Below are 18524 nucleotides of genomic sequence, written 5' to 3'. Positions count from 1 at the left end.
GTGTTACTTTCACAACATCTTTCTGAGAACATAGAGTACATTACCACTCCCTCACCCAGCCATGGCTGCTTGCTTCTGTTTCAACTCACCTCAGTTAGCTACAGAGTCCACTGAGGATCCATCTATTTGAATAGATCCTCCATAATAGATCCTTTAATAAGACTTGTTGCTATTAAAATGATAAGGCACAATATATTGGAAATAATTGACAAGTAATTGTACATGCTTTTTCATTATATATATAATGGAAAAGCTATGGTATTGAATTCTCTCTTCCAGTACTGTAGTTCTCCAAAGTTATTTCACTTCTTCACTGTTTACCCTTTAAAATACTACAATACGATTGTAAACACATCAGTTGACTGAAATGCTCTTCAAGTATACCATGATAAATCTATGTCCTTTCTCTCAGTTCTCATGGTCCTTGAGCTTTCTATATTTTGTTAATTAACCTCTCTTTAAAATGTTCCTGTCGTTGCCAACATGGACCAGCCCATGTTGGACAAACATAAAAGAAATTTAATACTCAACCTACTAAAAAGTCTTCAGATCATATCTGTTCAATGCTTACCTTTCATGAATTTACACTTCTGGCTTCCTGTCAAATATTTCTAATATATTGTGCTTTATCATTCCAAAAGCAACAAATCTTACAAAAACTCATTGTGCTCTACAATATGTTAACTCTCTCTTGAACTTTTCCATTACTGCAACAGATATTATCTATTTATTTTGCAATCACATTGCAAATTTGTATCAAAATGTAGGTCAGCATTTAAAAACTCTTGTCCCTGAACCCATTCTTCGGTATTTTTTTGTTTTCTTTTGCCAAAAATATGTCATCTGTCTAACCCTGACCAGAGTCATCATTGTCACCCAAGCATAACATACATACTTCTGACGTTCAAATTGTCTGCAACTCTTCCTTCATTATTACATTTAACTTATCCACCAACTCATTCTTGGAAATTTATTTACCTGCTCTAGTCCTTAGTACTATCCCAAAAAACGAAGTTAAGTGTAAAGGTGACATAGTTTAAAGTCCCTATACAGTAAAATAAATATTAGTTACATTTATATTCTTGATAATGATTGAACATTTTCTTGTGGTGTGGGTTCTTTTTCACTTTCTTCTGTTTTCACAATTAAAATATGAGAACCAACACAACATAATATAAATTAGCCAAAGAAGTCTTTGCATTTAACCAATGCTCTGTAAATGTTGTTTCCATTCTATTCTACCTATTCTCATGTACAGTGTCTTACAAATGTAAATACGACATACATGGGTTTCTTGTTTCTGTTTATGATAATAATTAGGTAAATAATTGATTCTTTCACAAAAGGAAAGGTGAGTGTTTTCCCCAGAACAGAACCAAAGACAAAAGCCAATGGACCAAGGCTTTTTTGTGGGATATTGCAGTCTCAGGACTACAAATTTGAGGGGGAACAGGAAATGAGGACAGGAAGTAGGGAAATGAAATGCAAGGTGGTGTGTTTCTCAGCTGTTCACAGATTCACAAGAAAATGGAGTTGGCAGTTTAATAAGGACAGATGTCTTCTAAACAGGTCATATGGAACTACTGTGATGTGGAGCTGTCAGTCAATATGATGAATGGAAAGGAATTAGCTGCCAAATCATCTTGTCTTCTTTTTCTCAGAGGTCAAAGTTTATCCCTCTGTACATTATGTCTGTCTCTTCCAAATTATGTTAACCAACTCTGTTTGGCTGGTTTGTATTCTAGTTCATAGTACAGTAAAACCCTTACTGTGTTTACCAGCAGAAGTGACCTCTGCTAAAACCCAGGATCTCTTGCTCAACAAATCCTAAAGGAGTGGGAAAGCAAAGTACACATTCATAAGTGGATTACTGGGGAGAGTGGTTAAAAAGGCTAATCCTAAATCCACAGTTTGTTTTCCTTACACATAAATTTTAACAACTGGGGATACATAATCAAATATCAGCTGTTGGTTCAATCCATATGCCGTATCTTGGAGAACCGTGCAGCAACTATGCATTGAGTTATAGTCAAAGCTGGTGTTTTATTTGAAGTTTCATGAGGTATGTGGTGAGACCAATGAACATTATGTTCATAAGCCTATTGTTGTCATAAAATACGTTCATTTTTCCCAGGTAATTCAGTGCCTGTTAAAATTATTGAAGTTAGAATTAAAGACTATCTTCTCACAGAGGAATAATTCATTAGATATAAGGAACAAATGAAACCATTAGAAGAAAAGCAAAAAGAGGAAAGATCAAAAGTGGGTGATCTGAGGGAGACTGACATCAGTAGGACCCTTGGAAGAGATCATTGATGACAATCATATCACCGTATCTACATTTGTGAGCTCAGAACACTACATCAGACTTCTGCCATTTGTAGACAAGGATCTACTGAAACCAAGCTGACTGGTTCTGCTCAACTACAAAATACATGCCATGATAGAGGTGCTATTTAGAGTGATGAAGGTGGAAAAGGTCCCCAAGGAGACCTATGCTAATATAGGGGATTGGCCAACAAAATCCAGGAAATTAAGAAATTTATGGAGCTTCCTCTCACACATCCTGAATATTATGAAGTATAGAGTCCCCTAAGGGGATCATTCTCTATGGCCCACCTGACACAGTGAAAACTTTGTCAACCAAATTGTTACAAACTAAACCTCAGCCACTTTCTTGAGATTGATTGCCTTTGAACTTTTTCAGAAGTACTGAGGTGTTGGCCCAATTTCATATGGGAATTGTTTCAAGTTACTGAAGAACATGCACCTTACATTGTGTTTATAGATGAAACTGATGCCATTAGGACAAAAAGATATGACTCAAATTCTGGTGGTGAGAGATAATTTCAGCCAATAATGTCGAAACTGTTGAACCAGTTGGATGGATTTGGTTCATGGGGAGATATAAAATTTATTATGGCCACAAACCAAGTAGAAACTTTGGAGCTAGCACTTATTAGAGCAGATTGTATAGACAAGAAATTTGATTTCCTGAAAGACCAAGAAGCACATCATTCAGATTCACATAAGCAGGATGACGCTGGCCAATGATGTAACCCTGTATGACTCCATCATGGCTAAAGATGACCTCTCTTGTCAACACATACTTTCTTACATATCAAAGTAGATTTTCCCAGCCAATATTCTGAAAGATATTCTAGAGCAGGAAAAACGGACATCAAGGCAATCTGAAGTTGGTCTGGAGGCCATAAGAGAACATAGGATAAAAGTAACACAATGACTTCAAAAAAATCTAAATAAATGTTCTTTCTAAAAAACAGGAAGGCACCCCTTAGGTACTCTATCTCTCATATACTACAGTTGGCATCAGGAAAACAGTTGGGAGATTTCCTAAACCCTAAAAGGGGTAAGGCTGGGAGAGTTGCCCAAAGGAATCCATATTCCGGTTGATTTTTATTAGCAAACATCCTCTGTGTCTTTTGGAGCGTGATGTGTAAGATGGCCATTGGGCAGCCTTTGTTGGTCACTATGCTCCAACACTGTGTTTCCCAAAAACGTGTGCTCTTTCACGCACAACAAATACCTATAAATACATATGTAAATAACTGTATATTTGTAGTATTTGAAGAAATAATAAATAGCCATTTCCAGAATTGAAACCATCCAGGATGAAAATGTGAGATATTGATACCAGATTCTAGGATGTGGGGGAGACTTAGCACCCCTGCTAGGATGTGTTCTTCCAAACCCTTGGTCTCTTACTCACCCAAGAATGGGAGAGAGGACCCCACCAGATGTGGTGGCTCGGTTAAGTAAATATCAGACCCCAAAGAGTTTTTGCAGAAGGTGATTTATTTAGGCAGAGAGAGAAAAAGGAGAAAGAAAGAAATAGAGAGAGAGCAGCTCCCACAAGGTTGTGGAAGGGGATCTAGAAATGGAGTCTGCCCAGATGTGGGAGAAGGGGACTTTTAACCTGGAGCTCTTCCTGCCCTATTCAATTTTCTGTCCTATGAAAGGAGTTCCTTTAAACCTACCACTAGAATGATTGATCTTTGATTTTTTTCTCTGAGTGCGTGAAAGTTGAACAAAGACCTCTAGTCTTCCGGATGGAGATGTGGGTGGAGGTATGGTGCTGAAAGTTCTTGCCTTTGAAACTACACCTCCTTGTGACCCAGGAAGAGAATACATTCCCTCAGTATGAACTTCAGTCCTTGTTTCTTTTTCCTGCATCTTACTTACAAAATATTTTAATGCTCTATGCACTTATGTTTGGTACCAACTTTCATATTTAGTGCATCATATGTAACAATACATGTTGTAATATAGCTAGTGCTTCTTTTGTTTGCCTAGAGATACATTAATGGCAGGTACTACATTATTACTTGACAAAGTTTCTTGAGACATATTTCTTATAAATTTATGTAGCTACCAATAGGATTATCCCATTTTATTTCAATTATTGTTTTATAAAGTAGAGTATATTCTTTCATTAGTTTCCATTTTAGGGTTGTGTTGGTGTTAATTTTTAGAGTTTATTTTTCATTTCCACCTGAATTTCTTTGACAATTGTTATAATTATTTCTACTGTTAAGCTTCAAAATAGATTAATATAAGAGAATATATAGTGCTATGATTTTTTTAATGTTGATTGTAAGCAACTAGTAAATTATTCAGCCCAGAAGGGAAATTATCTAAATCCTTTTATTAAGCAATAAATGAATGCAAAATCATAATTAAAATTTTACATGCTTCTGTGGAGACCATTTAGACCTCAAATTGCAAAATTATAATGTATTCCTCATTGAATAATGCTAATGCTTTTACTACAAAATAGTCAATGTGGATATGTAAGTAACTTCTGTACTGACTTCTTTCTTTCTACATATACTTTTTATCCCAAATGTCTAGCTATTTCTGATTATGCATATAACAGACTTTCCTGAAGTATCATTTATGCTTATAAGCATAAGGACAAAAGACTAAATAAATCTTAGGTTGACAATAAAATTCTTTAGGTCCTGGAAAGCTTTTTTTTTTTTTTTTTTCTGAGAAGATAGGGTATAAACTTTTCTCAATTTTCTGTAAGTACAGAATGAGCACCACCTGACATAATATACATACTCTCTTACGGATCAAAGTAGATTTTTCCAGCCAATTTTCTGAAAGAGATCCTAGAGCAGGAAAAACAGAGATACTATCTTGCATTACAAGTTTCTTTTTCTAGTAAGGTTGTAGAGGAGCATTATTTTTATTTTTTCATTAAGCACCGGAAATCATTTCAGAAAAATTATATGATCAGGTACCCTGGGCAGTTTACTGCAATGAAAAGGAACAGCTCTCAATATGTAGGCATGTTATTGTCTCATGATTCAATGTTCAATGATACCATTTTCTTCTAAGCTGTCAAAAACATGTGGTTTTGTAACCATTGAACAGAGATGTATCTTTTCTCCTATTTCTGGCTCCCACAATTTTCAATGACTTTGCTAGACACCTAATCAGTAAGTGACACAACCAGTAAGTAGTAGAGTTGGCAAATACTGATGGGCAATTTATCAAGGAGGCAGAAGAGAGAGGTTTAGGCTCTACCAGGAAGTTAATGTATCTAATATTACTAATTATAAAAATAAATGCTACCACTCTGACTAATAATTTATAGATGCATATTTAAACTTTGCAAAGTAACATATTTGAAAGTTTGTTAGTTTTGTTAAATCAAAAAAATAGAAGTAGTATTGTTTAGCTGACTAGAGTAATCTTTTTGAAACTGAAATTTATAAACGATTTCTATAGACTCCTTTCTCCTACATTAGTAGATAATAGTTATCACATATTAAACTTTTGACCAGTGTATTCTGTATATTGCCATTATTAAGGAATAAACTAACGTATGATATCAATACTTAAAGAAATTATATTCCATGTTTATTTCTTAAGAGCTGATAACAAAATATAGATAAAACAGGAAAACACCATTAATTGTATACACATTAACAGCTCTTTGAACACTTTTCTTTGTTTTGTTATCTGAATAATATTAATTAAATAAGCATATGTTTGTATATGTAAGATAAATATATGCAAATAAGCAATATAGAGTCAATAAAATATCTGCTGATTGTTTTACTTATCATTTCTAAAGCAATAAGAAAAATGCAGGCATAGTCAGAGACATACATAGTCAACTAAAACTATATCTTCAGTTCTAGCATCCTTTGTTTTTGAGATTAGGACTTTTTATACAGATTAAAGAATGGTAGTTCTTTAGCCTTTACAAGGTAGCATATACATATGTATAAATATATACATATATACAAATATATACACACACATACACATGGAAGAAAAAATATTAATCTGCAAGGATTTGAAAAGGTAATAAACAGAATAGTAATTGATTTGCCCTTGGATGAAAGAAAATTACAAGAAGGCAGATATTCCTTCAAAATCAGACAATTTTCTAATACAGTCATGGGGCTTCTTCACAGGGTCGTGGGTTTCCCGTCACTCAAACTAATTCCTGAGTAATCAGTGCACAGAAAAAGTGCATGAAATGTGAATTAAAATAAGTGCTTTCAAAGATTGTTTCCAGTGTAAGAATATGTTAGATAGTGGTAATTCCTATTTGATAGCCTGTCTAGATAATGAGAATTGGACCAGATGACACCAACATTTTCTTAGTGCTTTCTGAATCCATGATCTATTACAAACATTTTCTTGTTTTGGAAATTGTTATTGCAGAAAGGACAAAAATGTGGTCTGGTCTCTTTTATTTCACTTACATTCTCACCCTCTTCAAATCACTAAATTTTTTTCTTCTTAAAAAATGAATGAAATTCTCTTATAGTATTATATTGTCCTCCTCACTAGCAAGTAAGATACTAGGGTAAGACCTTTCTTTTTTTAAACTCTGTATTCTCAGTATTAAGCATATAGTAGGAAAAGAGAAAGAATCCAATAAAACATTATTTCTTCAATGATCGAATAACTGGAAAAATAGGGAAAATAATGTGACTGTAGCCTATGGAGCTAGCAAGAGGAGGCTGAAGTGATGGGTAGGGTCAGATGCAGAATAGTAATGACTAACACTTATGTGTTCCTTTCTATGAGACAGCACTTCTCTAAGGATAGTAGATTTAATTTAGTCTTCATACCTAATTCTGATAAGAATGCATTATAATGGATACTATTTTTATCCTCATTTACATACAAGAAACCCAACTCCCTAATGTCACACAACCAGTAAGTAGCAGAGTTAGCATCTAAATCCCATCCAACTCTCCAAATTAAATTACCTGTAATCACCATACCATATTGTGGGATCCAGAAATATCAAGAGTTGTAAATAAAATCCGGGTGAGCACCTCAAAAGTAAGGGCGCATATTTGTTGCATAGGTCAAAGTAAGACATTAAGGTCAAAATAGTTAGGTGAGGAGAACCAGAAAGAAATTAACCAAATAATAGATAGACCAGGTAGTATAATAGGAAGTGTCATAGATTTAAGGACAAAAGACTGAGTTTCTAATCCCAGCCTTATCTTGACCGTGAGTATGACTATATGTGAACTCCTCTTAGCCTCAGCATTCTCCTTGGTAAAATATCAAGGTGTGAAAATCTCATAATGAGTTTCCATTTTCTTTGAAATTCTAAGGTAGTGTTCAACAGTTCAGTCAGCAACTTTGACAAAGGGATTAAAAATTCAGACAAGGCATATAATCAAAAGCCCAGTAAAATTGGTTTTAAAACATGAAAAAGCTAGAATCTTGACAGCAATATGTCAGTGTAACAGCTTTAAGGCAATTATTACTAAAAACTCTTGATACTTGAAGAGAGATACCTTTCTCAGCTCTGCATTTTTAGAAAGTTTAAATTCTAAAAGCAATAGAAAACTATGTATATATGGAAGTTGATGTTAAGATAACATTTTTTGCTATCCCCCATGAGGAACATGGTAAAACTAGTATTTCTTAAAGGCATTGCTTTATAACAGAAAGAACTTAGGAATTATTATTTTAAGGATTGGAAATAATTGTGATGCTTTCTTAAGTTTATCTGAGATTTTTGATGCAAGTTTTTTAAAACTATAATTTTTATAGATCTCTCTAATGATGTCTGTTAGTTTCCTAGGTCTGCTGTACAAAGTACCACAAAATGGGTGGCTTAAAAGACTTTAAATTTACTTTTTCACAGTTCTAAAGACTGGAAATTCAAAGTCACATTATCCACAGGGTCATGTTTTTTTCCTAAAGTCTCTGGGGAAGAGTCCTATTTTGCTTCTTCCAGCTTCTGTTACTGACAATCCTTGTTATTCCTCAGTTTGTGGTAGCATAACTTTAATCTCTGCCTCCATCTTCAGATAGCCTTTTTCTCTTTGTGTCTCTCATTTCTTCACATTGAGTTCTACTCACTGTGTATCTGTTTATCTCAAAATTTCTCTTAGAAAGATCACAGTTATTAGGTTATGATCCACACCAACCAGTATGATTTTTTCTTAATTAATTATATCTGCAATGACTCTGTTTCCACCTAAGGTCATATTCTGATGTTAATATTAAATATAACCTTTGGAAGAGATGCTGCTGTGATTTGTGACCCCCAGATTCCATATTTTAAAACCTGATCCCCATTGTGGTATATTAAAAGCTGGAGGACATTGTCAGGTATTTGGGTCACAAGGGCTCTGCCTTGGTAAATGAGATTAGTGCCTTTGTAAGAGGCCAGAAGAAGCTTGTTTGCTCCTTCATCCATACAATAATACAGCAAGAAAATGCCGTCTGTAAGGAAGGAGCCCTCTCCAGACAACAAATCTGCTGGTGCCTTGATCTTGGACTTTCCAGTCTCTAGAACTGTGAGCAATAATTTTCTGTTGTTTATAAATTGTCCAGTCTAAGGTATTTTTTAATAGCAGCTCAGAAAATAATTAAGACAGAAATTGATACCGAGGAGTAAGGAGTTACTATAACAAATCCCTGAAAATGTGGAAGAGGCTCTGAGAGTACATAATAAATAATGGCTGGAAGAGTTTTGAAATGCATGCTGGAATAAACCTATACTGCCTTGAACAAACTGTAAAGGGAAATTTAGGTGAGAGCTCAGAAGAGAACAGTAGTAAAAGTCTTAGATTACCCAAGTCACTGTGATGAGAATGTTGGTAGAACAATGACAGTAAAGGCCACACTGATGAGGTCTCAGATTGAAATGGAGAATAGGTTTTTGGTAACTGGAGGAAAAGTGATCCTTGTTATAAAGTGGCAAATAACTTAGCTGAATTGTGTTTGCATCATAGTGTTTTGTGGAAAGAACTTGTGAGTGGCAAAATATTTGGCAGAAGAAATCTCTAAGCCAAGGCTCGAAGGAGCCACATTGCTTCCATCAGTTGCTTATAGTAAATTTCAAGAAAATAGAAATGATTTAAAGACAGATTTAAAATCATAAGGGAGGCCGGGCGCGGTGGCTCAAGCCTGTAATCCCAGCACTTTGGGAGGCCGAGGCGGGTGGATCACGAGGTCGAGAGATCGAGACCATCCTGGTCAACATTGTGAAACCCCGTCTCTATTAATACAAAAAAAAAAAAAAAATTAGCTGGGCACGGTGGCGCGTGCCTGTAATCCCAGCTACTCAGGAGGCTGAGGCAGGAGAATTGCCTGAACCCAGGAGGCGGAGGTTGCGGTGAGCCGAGATCGCGCCATTGCACTCCAGCCTGGGTAACAAGAGCGAGACCCCGTCTCAAAAAAAATAAAATAAATAAAATAAAATCATAAGGGAAACAAATCTTAAAGATTTAGAAAATTATCAACCTTGCTCTGTTGTAAAAACTGAAAAATCTCTTCAATAGAGAACACCAAGGCTCTGGTCAAGGTTTACCACCTGTGCCCTCTAGAGAAACAGCCACTGTGGCCTACATTGTACCTTTGGGTCCAATGAAATAGAAGATGAAAATTTCATTTCAATCTAGTATGTAACATAACAGAAAAAAACATTGCCTCAGAAGTCAAAAATGAATTTTTCAGTCTGAATTCTTAAAATAGTAGAAGCATGCATATATCATGAAACTCTCAAAACATTGCTTGCAAAGAATTTTTAAGGAATTAGAAATTTTAAAATCTTATACCCAAAACATTCGACCCAAAGTTTTTATTTTTCATACTTACCTGATGAACCTCAACCAGAGGATGTACCCAAATTACAGGATTCCCCCTTTTTTTTTTCCTCCTTTTTAGTTACTTGGCATTATCAGCCTCGTAAGAACTCACATTTCAAACCAATAACTTTTTAGATGGATAATTAAATAAATTCTTTATTTTTTGGTGCATTGAAATCAAGACAGAGATTATGTGGTGGTCTGACAAAGAATTTATCTTCCTACCATAATGCTTACAACAGTGATTAGGAGTTTACTCTAATTGACTAGTGGTCACAGAGTACAAGAAGATAAGTCTTAACTCAGTAGACTTCCATGAGAGACAGAGAGTTCTTAAGTTGACCATATAGTACATAATGTGTTGCTTTGATATTAGCTATTCATGAAGTAAACAAAATTAAAGTTATTTGAATGATTAAAAATATGTTGCTGTAGTTGAATATCCATATTTTAAACAATAACAAAAATAATTGAAGAGATTTACTTATATTCTGTTTGATACAATATTCATTAGTTTTCAGCTAATTTTCATATGAAGTAAAGTTATATTTCTAATAAATTTCACAAGAGTTATTACTTACATGTTTAACAATAATATATGGGGGAAGACAATAATTAATGCACAGAAGAAATTAATATTAGAAAATATGTTTATATTAAGTCCAGGAAATACTTAAACAAACAAAAAAAGAACTGATACAAAACTTCTTTCTATTCAGGATAAAACAAAACTACATTTTTTTAGCTAGAAAAATTATTTTAAAATATTATGAAGTAGCAATAGTAAATAGTAGTTTAGTCTTTATTTCTGTAATTATCCTGTCTTATGAAATGGAAACTTATGTTTGTTGCCAAAATCTTTTTTTTTTTTTTTTTACAATAAGCACATTTAAACTATATGTAGAAAATGAAATGTGTGTATTTACGTATGTAGGTGTGTTCATATGATATTGAATATACTTAAATGATAATATAATACATATAAGACCATCAAAATTTCAGACTATCTCTATTCCATTATTCACCTGCCTATACTTTCAATGTTATTTCAGACAAATTTTCTGTGCTTATATCAATCAAATTGACATACCAATTGTGGCATCACATACTATACTCCCTGCTATTATGTCTTTATATGGTTTTCCCTGGCCAGAATACCATATTTCTCCATTTCCCATTTTCTGATTTAAATTATTTCCTAAGATTTTAGGTCCATTTGAAAGGCTGGGTTCTACAGAGTTGACTACTATCATTTTCTAGATACTGCATTTTTTATAGGTGTCTCCCATATGGCGAGATTTATGGACAAATCCATTTTGTCCTCATGATGATTATCCAGGCCCATGTATCAGGGGCTCAATAAACCTGTGCTGTATGAATGATTGAATAAATCTAAAGAAAGGGATTGTACAAAAGGCAAACAGGCCTCTTGTTATATGATCTTCAGAGACAATAAGGAGTTTGCTAACATAAGAGAGCAATGTAAGAAAATCGATGTGAATTGATATTTCCTCCTTTATCAATAACACATAATGATTCTAAAAAAATTAATTTCCAGAACCTACATTGTAGGTACCATAAGCAGAGTATCATTAAAATGAGGCTGGATAGAAAAAAGAAAACAGCATGAAGAACTTGAAAAATTCAATGTATGTAAAGAAAAATAATAATAAACAATACCTATGTAATATGTGAGTAAGTGTGAAAGATCTGATACCGTATAAGCAGTTTGTACGACACAATGCTGCTAGTTCGCAAAAGATTTAGTATGACTTGTAAAGATACAAAATTATCAGAATATTCTCTACATCAGATGCAAAGATAAAAAGGGAAAAGAAAAACTTTTGTAGTGATATTAAATGAAACTATTATCAGTGCTGTCTGAAAAAGAAATCAAACTATAAAAGTCTATAACCTTCCTACCAGATAGATTTCAATTTGACTCTAAGTTTTCTAGAGGCCAAATAAAAAGAGAAATCGGATCAATTTCATAATTTACAACATCCATGATAAAAGCAAACCAATTTACTCAGGAGAAGTGCAATTATTCTCGCTACTAAAACCTGAAAGAAATTTCTCCCAAGGGTCATCATAAAGAGGACACTATAAAACATAATGAAATATGCTTTGAACAGTATCTTTATGACAGACACCACCAGGAGTTTCATGGAGCTGTTTTTTATGATATCCCTCACTTATATTGTGATGGCCTAGCTATAGAGTTCTGTGTGTATTTTAATAGAGACATAGATTTTTATAGTAACTGGAGAAACAGATGGACAAATTTTCAGAGATTCCTCTGAAACATCTTTATCTTAACATAGTCTTTTAAGAAGAAATTGATGACAAAACATCTTAGAACACTTAATTTGTTAATTATGTCAACAGTTATTGGACATCTATCATTTACACAGTGCCCAGAGGAAACACACGGAACAAAACAATTTCCTGGAACAAAAATAACTACTTTCACTTATTCTGGGGAGTGAATTAGTATAAATAAACACATTATTTACAAATTGTATTATTATTATACAGTTAATATAAATGTATGGCAGATGCCCTGAAAGAAAGTACAAGTTTTGCCCTTTGGTGAAAGCTGAAGTTACTTCAGCTCCAAGGACACACTATAACACAGGCCAGGTTTCTCCTCAGAAAATCAGTTTGAAACTGCTCTAACATGCAGATTAGCGGTCACTTGCTGAATGCTCTACTCTGTTTAGCGTAGTCACAATGCCTTCTTTGGGAGAGTCCTAGTGTCACTCGACTGCAGTTTTTATCCTAAAATATGTGTCCTGTGCGTATTGCTACCACAACTGTGGCTTTAAAACTAGGATCTGAGAAGCCTTTGTTATATCTTCCTTGGAGTTGTCTCAGGAGACATGGTGGGGGAGATGGAGCAGAGAGGGCCAAACAGTGGAATTTCTGTCTTTTATAACCATGTATCATCCACAGAAGCCTTTTTGCTTAAAATGTAAGAAAGTTTTTGACAAGTAGTTTTTAAAATATGTTTTAAAAAGACTGTACTATTCTGTGCTGTTTCTACAATTTTATTTTTCTCTACTGAGATTATCAATTCATGTATTCAGCAAGTATGTACTGTTCCCCTGCTGTTTTCTAGGCTTTGTGCCAGGATCTGGAGATACAAGGTTATATAAATCAGGGTCTTACAGCTTAAAATTTGTGAACAGATCTCTAAGTTTACCAAAGATTAGGCTGCAGCATGGTATCTGCTGTGGCAGGGATACACCCACTACACAGTGTAAGGGGATACTGAAGGCGTGGCCAGGTCAAATGAAACTCAATAGAAACTTGAGGAGCCATATGTAGTAGGTAGCTCTTGAATTGAGTCTTGAAATGTGACAGAAATTTAGAAAAGCAAGGTAGATAAAAGTCGTTTTAAGCAATGGAGTAAATAAGGGAGGACGTGTCAAACAAAATGGCAAATTCCAAAAAAAGAGAACCAGAAAAGGTCAGCTTATGAATACTAGCATGCTTAAACAAGAAATCTAGCCCAAAAGATATGGAGAACTCATAAAAGAAAACAAAACAAAAACTTCAGAATAAACCGTAAGCACATTTATGTTTTGGAAATATTATTCTGGCACCATTATAGAGGATGCAACTGAGAAGCTAAGAATAGAGTTAGGCAGTATAATTAGGAGTTATGGGAGCAATCAGGAAGAAACAAAATGGGAATATGAATTAAGCCAAAGAAATCATCATGAGGGGAGGGAGGGATAAGAAATAATAGCAGGGTGGCACATGCTGGATTTTGTGACTTCAGTGGCCTATCTGTCCTATTCTTTCTCCTTTGAATAAACAATGGCGCATCTTATAGTGCTACTTGTATCTGTGCAATGTTAGTGTCATTTTCTGATTCTCATATATATGTCTCTCTCTATATATATATGTATGTATATACATACATATATATATAGTCAAGCTTTTAAAAATGTGAAATGTTATTTTTTCCTATTCACCAAATCTTATGTAGCAGTACACTTGAAACTTTATCATTTAATCTCTTAGTACATTCTACCTGCATAACAAAGCTCAGCATTATAATCCTCCAGTTATTACAAGATCTGTGCTGTCTAGGATACATTTACACTTCAATTGCAATTACAATGCTTTCATCTTAACAGCTTCTAGTTTCTGAAGGATTGAGTCTCAAGGATTATGTTATAACGAGAACAAAGGTTATTGACTACTTTTCTTATTTCTTTCTGAAATGCTTTACCAGCTAAATAAAAGTAAAGCAGAATTTATGCCAAGATGCTTTCTCCCTGCAGGAAAACATAATGGAAGTTATCAGAAATCAAGAGTTTTTACTCCTTCCAGCTGAGGAGCTCCATAAACTACTGGCCAGTGATGATGTAAATGTTCCTGATGAAGAAACCATCTTCCATGCATTGATGATGTGGGTCAAGTATGACATGCAGAGGAGATGCAATGACCTGAGCATGCTTCTTGCCTTTATAAGGTTGCCACTGCTTCCACCACAGGTAATTCATAATACAATGTCTCCTATCGATCTATTATTTCACCTAAGACTCAATAATCTGATTATTCTTTGATGTAAGTGCATATTCTTTGTGATTTTCAATGCCTTGATGCGTGATATTTCAACTTCTGCAGAGGAATAAAACATACCTGAATAGTAGAGAGTTATGATTTAACAGTACTTAGCAATTAGAATTATGGAATCTTTAATAATTGGAGCTAAGGAGCCTCTAGACACCAAGTAAACCAACTTAACTTTATTGGTGAGTTAAATAGGGTACAGAAAAATTGATTAAAACGTTAAGTTTGCTCAACTTAGAGGAAGAGTGGCTAGTTCTCGCTCATTCTGAGTCTTGTATCTTTAACTTGCTACAAAATTGTCTATGTACAGCATTGTTAATTCAGGATTTATGGCTGGTAAAGTTATCCAAAAATAAGCTTGAAGGTGACCTTAGCCTCTAAATTGATGGGTAAACTTGTTTGTGTATATAATTTGTGATGGGGAGATGAGAGGCTCCTATTATTCATTAGATTCCTCATTTGAATCCAAATCACAATTGACATTTTTGCTAATCCGTATGTTATTAAAAAAGTAAAAAAGAATTAGGACATTTAATAAAAGAACAGAAGGCAAGTATGAAGTGTTAACAGTAAGTGTAGAAGTGGGATTTGTGGTCATATTTAAAAACTAGAAAGTTAGAAACACATTACCATAATCCAAAAAAAGAGAAGCTTTATAAATAAGATAATAATTATGTTTCCTTTGGCTGCTGAGATGAGTACAGGAGAAACAACAGAGAAAAATGATTTATGGAACTCAAATTATGAGAGTCTATCTTAACAACAGGCCCTTATGAAGAAGAGGAAACATGCATTTACTTAGCTAGACAAAGAAGAAATTTTGATGCCAAGCACTAAATAAATGCAAATCTCCCACCTTAGGTTCTAATGCCACATAGCATTTATTAGAGTCTGAGAGGGTAATCTTTTGGGAAAGAAATAGCCAATGATTACTATTAGTCAGAGAGCTAATGATAGTTATCAGTTAATGACAGCTGCTGTGCCTGGGTACCTTTGACTCTGGCATAGCCATTATTCTCTACCCATTTCCTGTTGATTGAAATGTGGGGAGTTTGGAGTTATATTGGTGAACAAAATCAGAAATAGTAGGACACATATTAGCATAGGTCAAGAACGTGACGAGATTCTTCTTCTCAGGGTACGTCATTTTTTCACACCCTCGTTTCCTACTGTTCTGTCATCAGATGTGGGGAGATACTGCCAACTGTGCATGTCATTAAATGGTTACATCATATCAGAGATGTCCTGTTGCCTTACTGGTTCCTAAGGCTATACATTATACATGAAATTTTATTTATTATTGGTTCAATTGTTATATCTTGCTTAGTGAAGTAATATTTATTAAAATTAAGGTATAAAATACTCTTTTGATGTAACTCTTAAAAATTTTTAAACAGTGTGCAATTGACATAAATGTAGCATATGTCTATTCTCCATTCCTCATCTTTCAAATTGGGGCTATTGCACGTTGTAACTTTATACGTACTTTCAAACAACAGATGTGCAGGAGGAATGAATGAAAATATTTTCTGTTTATAAAAGGTCTGTATAAAAGAGAGGCTATCACTTCTATAATGTTAATTAATTATGTGTCATTATAAGCATATTAGATATAATATTTCTAATCATAAAAACATATGCAAAGTAAAGATTATTAATTGTATTACACAGAGGAAGTATTAGGCTCAAAGAGGTTAAGTGATTTTCAAAGTTCATAGAGCTAGTAGAAAATCTGGTTTTCCTGCAAACATAGGCTGGCCAGAAATGAACACAGGTATTTCTCCAATAATGAATGTCATTTCCCTGTTGGCTCTCTAACTTGGAAGATCTTCAAAATATCCTGAATTCATCAATTTTGAAGGTTCTTTTAAAGACACTGAGGATGGAAGAACAGCAATATGATAGGAACTTACAGGCATTTATTTATTTCTTTAGATACCAAACTATTTTATCTCATTTAATTTCTATAAAATCCCAGTGTAGTAGATACTGTTATTCCCATTTGACAAATGAGTACTTTGAGAATCTGCATGATTATCATAATTTTTGTTTTAAAGATCAGATTTTACTCCAGTTTTATGTGACACCAATGTGGTTCTTCTTTCACTAAGGGGAAAAGAGTGTAATATTTATTTAGAGTTGGTTGCATATTTACCTCAATGTCCAACCAGAGTGAAAAAAAGGTTTAATTGAATAAAGGATATTACAGACTTGCACATGGACTTTCAAAGCTGCTAAACACCTTTGAGTCCTTATGAAAAGCTATTAAAATGGTCAAGAAATATTTTTTTGCTGATCTTGGATTTGTTAATATAAGATTTGCCCATTCTTTTTTCCAATGATTAATATATAGGTCTTTTATAACCTTTAAGTGATTTGTGTGCATGTGTTGTATTTATACATGCACATGAGATGTTTGTGTGTGTTGCCACCAAGAGAAGACAGAATACGTGGAATTTCAAACACAATATATTAGATGAATGAGAGAAAAATAGGAAAAAAATAGAAAAGAATTGTAATGGTAGGGGAAGTTATTTGGAGAATATGTCACAGCAATATTACAGTATAAATGAGAGTAGAAGTGTTAAAAGTACCATGATTCAAAGTCTTATATACTACTGAAGTAATGACATCATTTCAATGGTCAGTCTCTCTCTCTCTCTGTATGTCTCTCTCCCTCTCTATATATACACATATATGCGTACACATGCATGTACATATTTACATGTATATATACACACGTTATATGTTATGCATATTATAACATATATATTATTTAATTAACATATATCAAAACACAATATTATATTTTAAAATACTAGCAATATTTAAAGGAGGCCAGAGTCTATATTTTTCTGGTAAGGTAAGGGATTACTTTCAAAAGGAAACAGTACTTGTACTAATTTTTGAAGGAGACTTGATAATTTCTTTTGTGTGTTTGTAAGATAATTCCTGCAGATGTAAATAACCAATTTCAGGTGAGTGAGAGAACAATATTTGAAAGAGTCAATGTGAGCTGCTTACAGAATTCCTCACCAAAACATAACAAAATGTGGACCAAGACAAGAGTGTAAAAAATAAAAAAGATTTTAAAAGATATTTAAGAAAGAAATTAATTAAAAAATAGATGTTACCAGGATTGAGTTAAACTGTATAATCTGTAAGTACTTTTATACCAAGGAGTAGCTACAATTGTATTTAGTAAATGCATGAAAACATTTCTAGAGTAAAGAGTAAAAATTAAAACAATGACAGAGCTTACAGTAATAGCCTTCTCTTGTGTTCACGAGGCAACTGACCAACTTGACTTGGACATACTTCAGTTCTATCATTTCTCTACTCCCATGTGTTTTATTAGTAGGCCCATTATGTGTATCTGGGCTTTGTTATTTCTTTATGAGTTATAAATTAGCACATTAAGTGTGGTAATTTGGTGCAGAAAATATAACAAAGAGGATATGGATTTTAGATTAGAGTAGTGGTAGAAAAAAAGCAGCTTAGGTAGAAAAAAAGCAGTGGTAGAAAAAAAGACTCAGAAGCAACACTGTTTCTCTCTGTCCCCTATTGAAATATAACAGCTAATCCTGAAATAAATTCACTTATTTGACTTGCCATAGACAGCACCAGAGAAAAAGGCAAAATGATAGCAATACATAACTGAGTTATATTCAAAGAATGAATTATACTATTTTAAAAAATAAGTTATGAATGGAATTTTATGTAATGGTTTTCATAGTTTTCCTGAATAGCCTGAGGCCTCAAAATTTCAGCAGTATTGGAAAACATATAGACATTTCTGTCATTTTAGAGAATGACTGAAAAAAACATATA

The 18524-nt window shown here is 33.8% G+C and overlaps 1 protein-coding gene and 1 pseudogene across 1 annotated transcript in view; both read left to right on the top strand.

Moving 5' to 3' along the window:
• LOC105710467 (26S proteasome regulatory subunit 4-like) overlaps positions 1 to 3365 on the top strand; it is a 31712-nt pseudogene extending 28347 nt beyond the window's left edge.
• KLHL1 (kelch like family member 1) overlaps positions 1 to 18524 on the top strand; it is a 411066-nt gene that overhangs the window by 211161 nt on the left and 181381 nt on the right. The window contains exon 5 of the mRNA XM_021667180.2: positions 14402 to 14614. Within this exon, the coding sequence (XP_021522855.2) occupies positions 14402 to 14614 (213 nt within the window). The remainder of the gene's footprint in view (positions 1 to 14401; positions 14615 to 18524) is intronic.

This window comes from Aotus nancymaae, unplaced genomic scaffold, assembly GCF_030222135.1.
Source record: "Aotus nancymaae isolate 86718 unplaced genomic scaffold, 86718_ANA_hifiasm-v0.15.2.pri h1tg000088l, whole genome shotgun sequence".
Taxonomy (NCBI): domain Eukaryota; kingdom Metazoa; phylum Chordata; class Mammalia; order Primates; family Aotidae; genus Aotus; species Aotus nancymaae.
The sequence above is the reverse complement of the archived record's forward strand: the minus strand, read 5'-3'. Positions and strand labels throughout refer to the sequence as shown.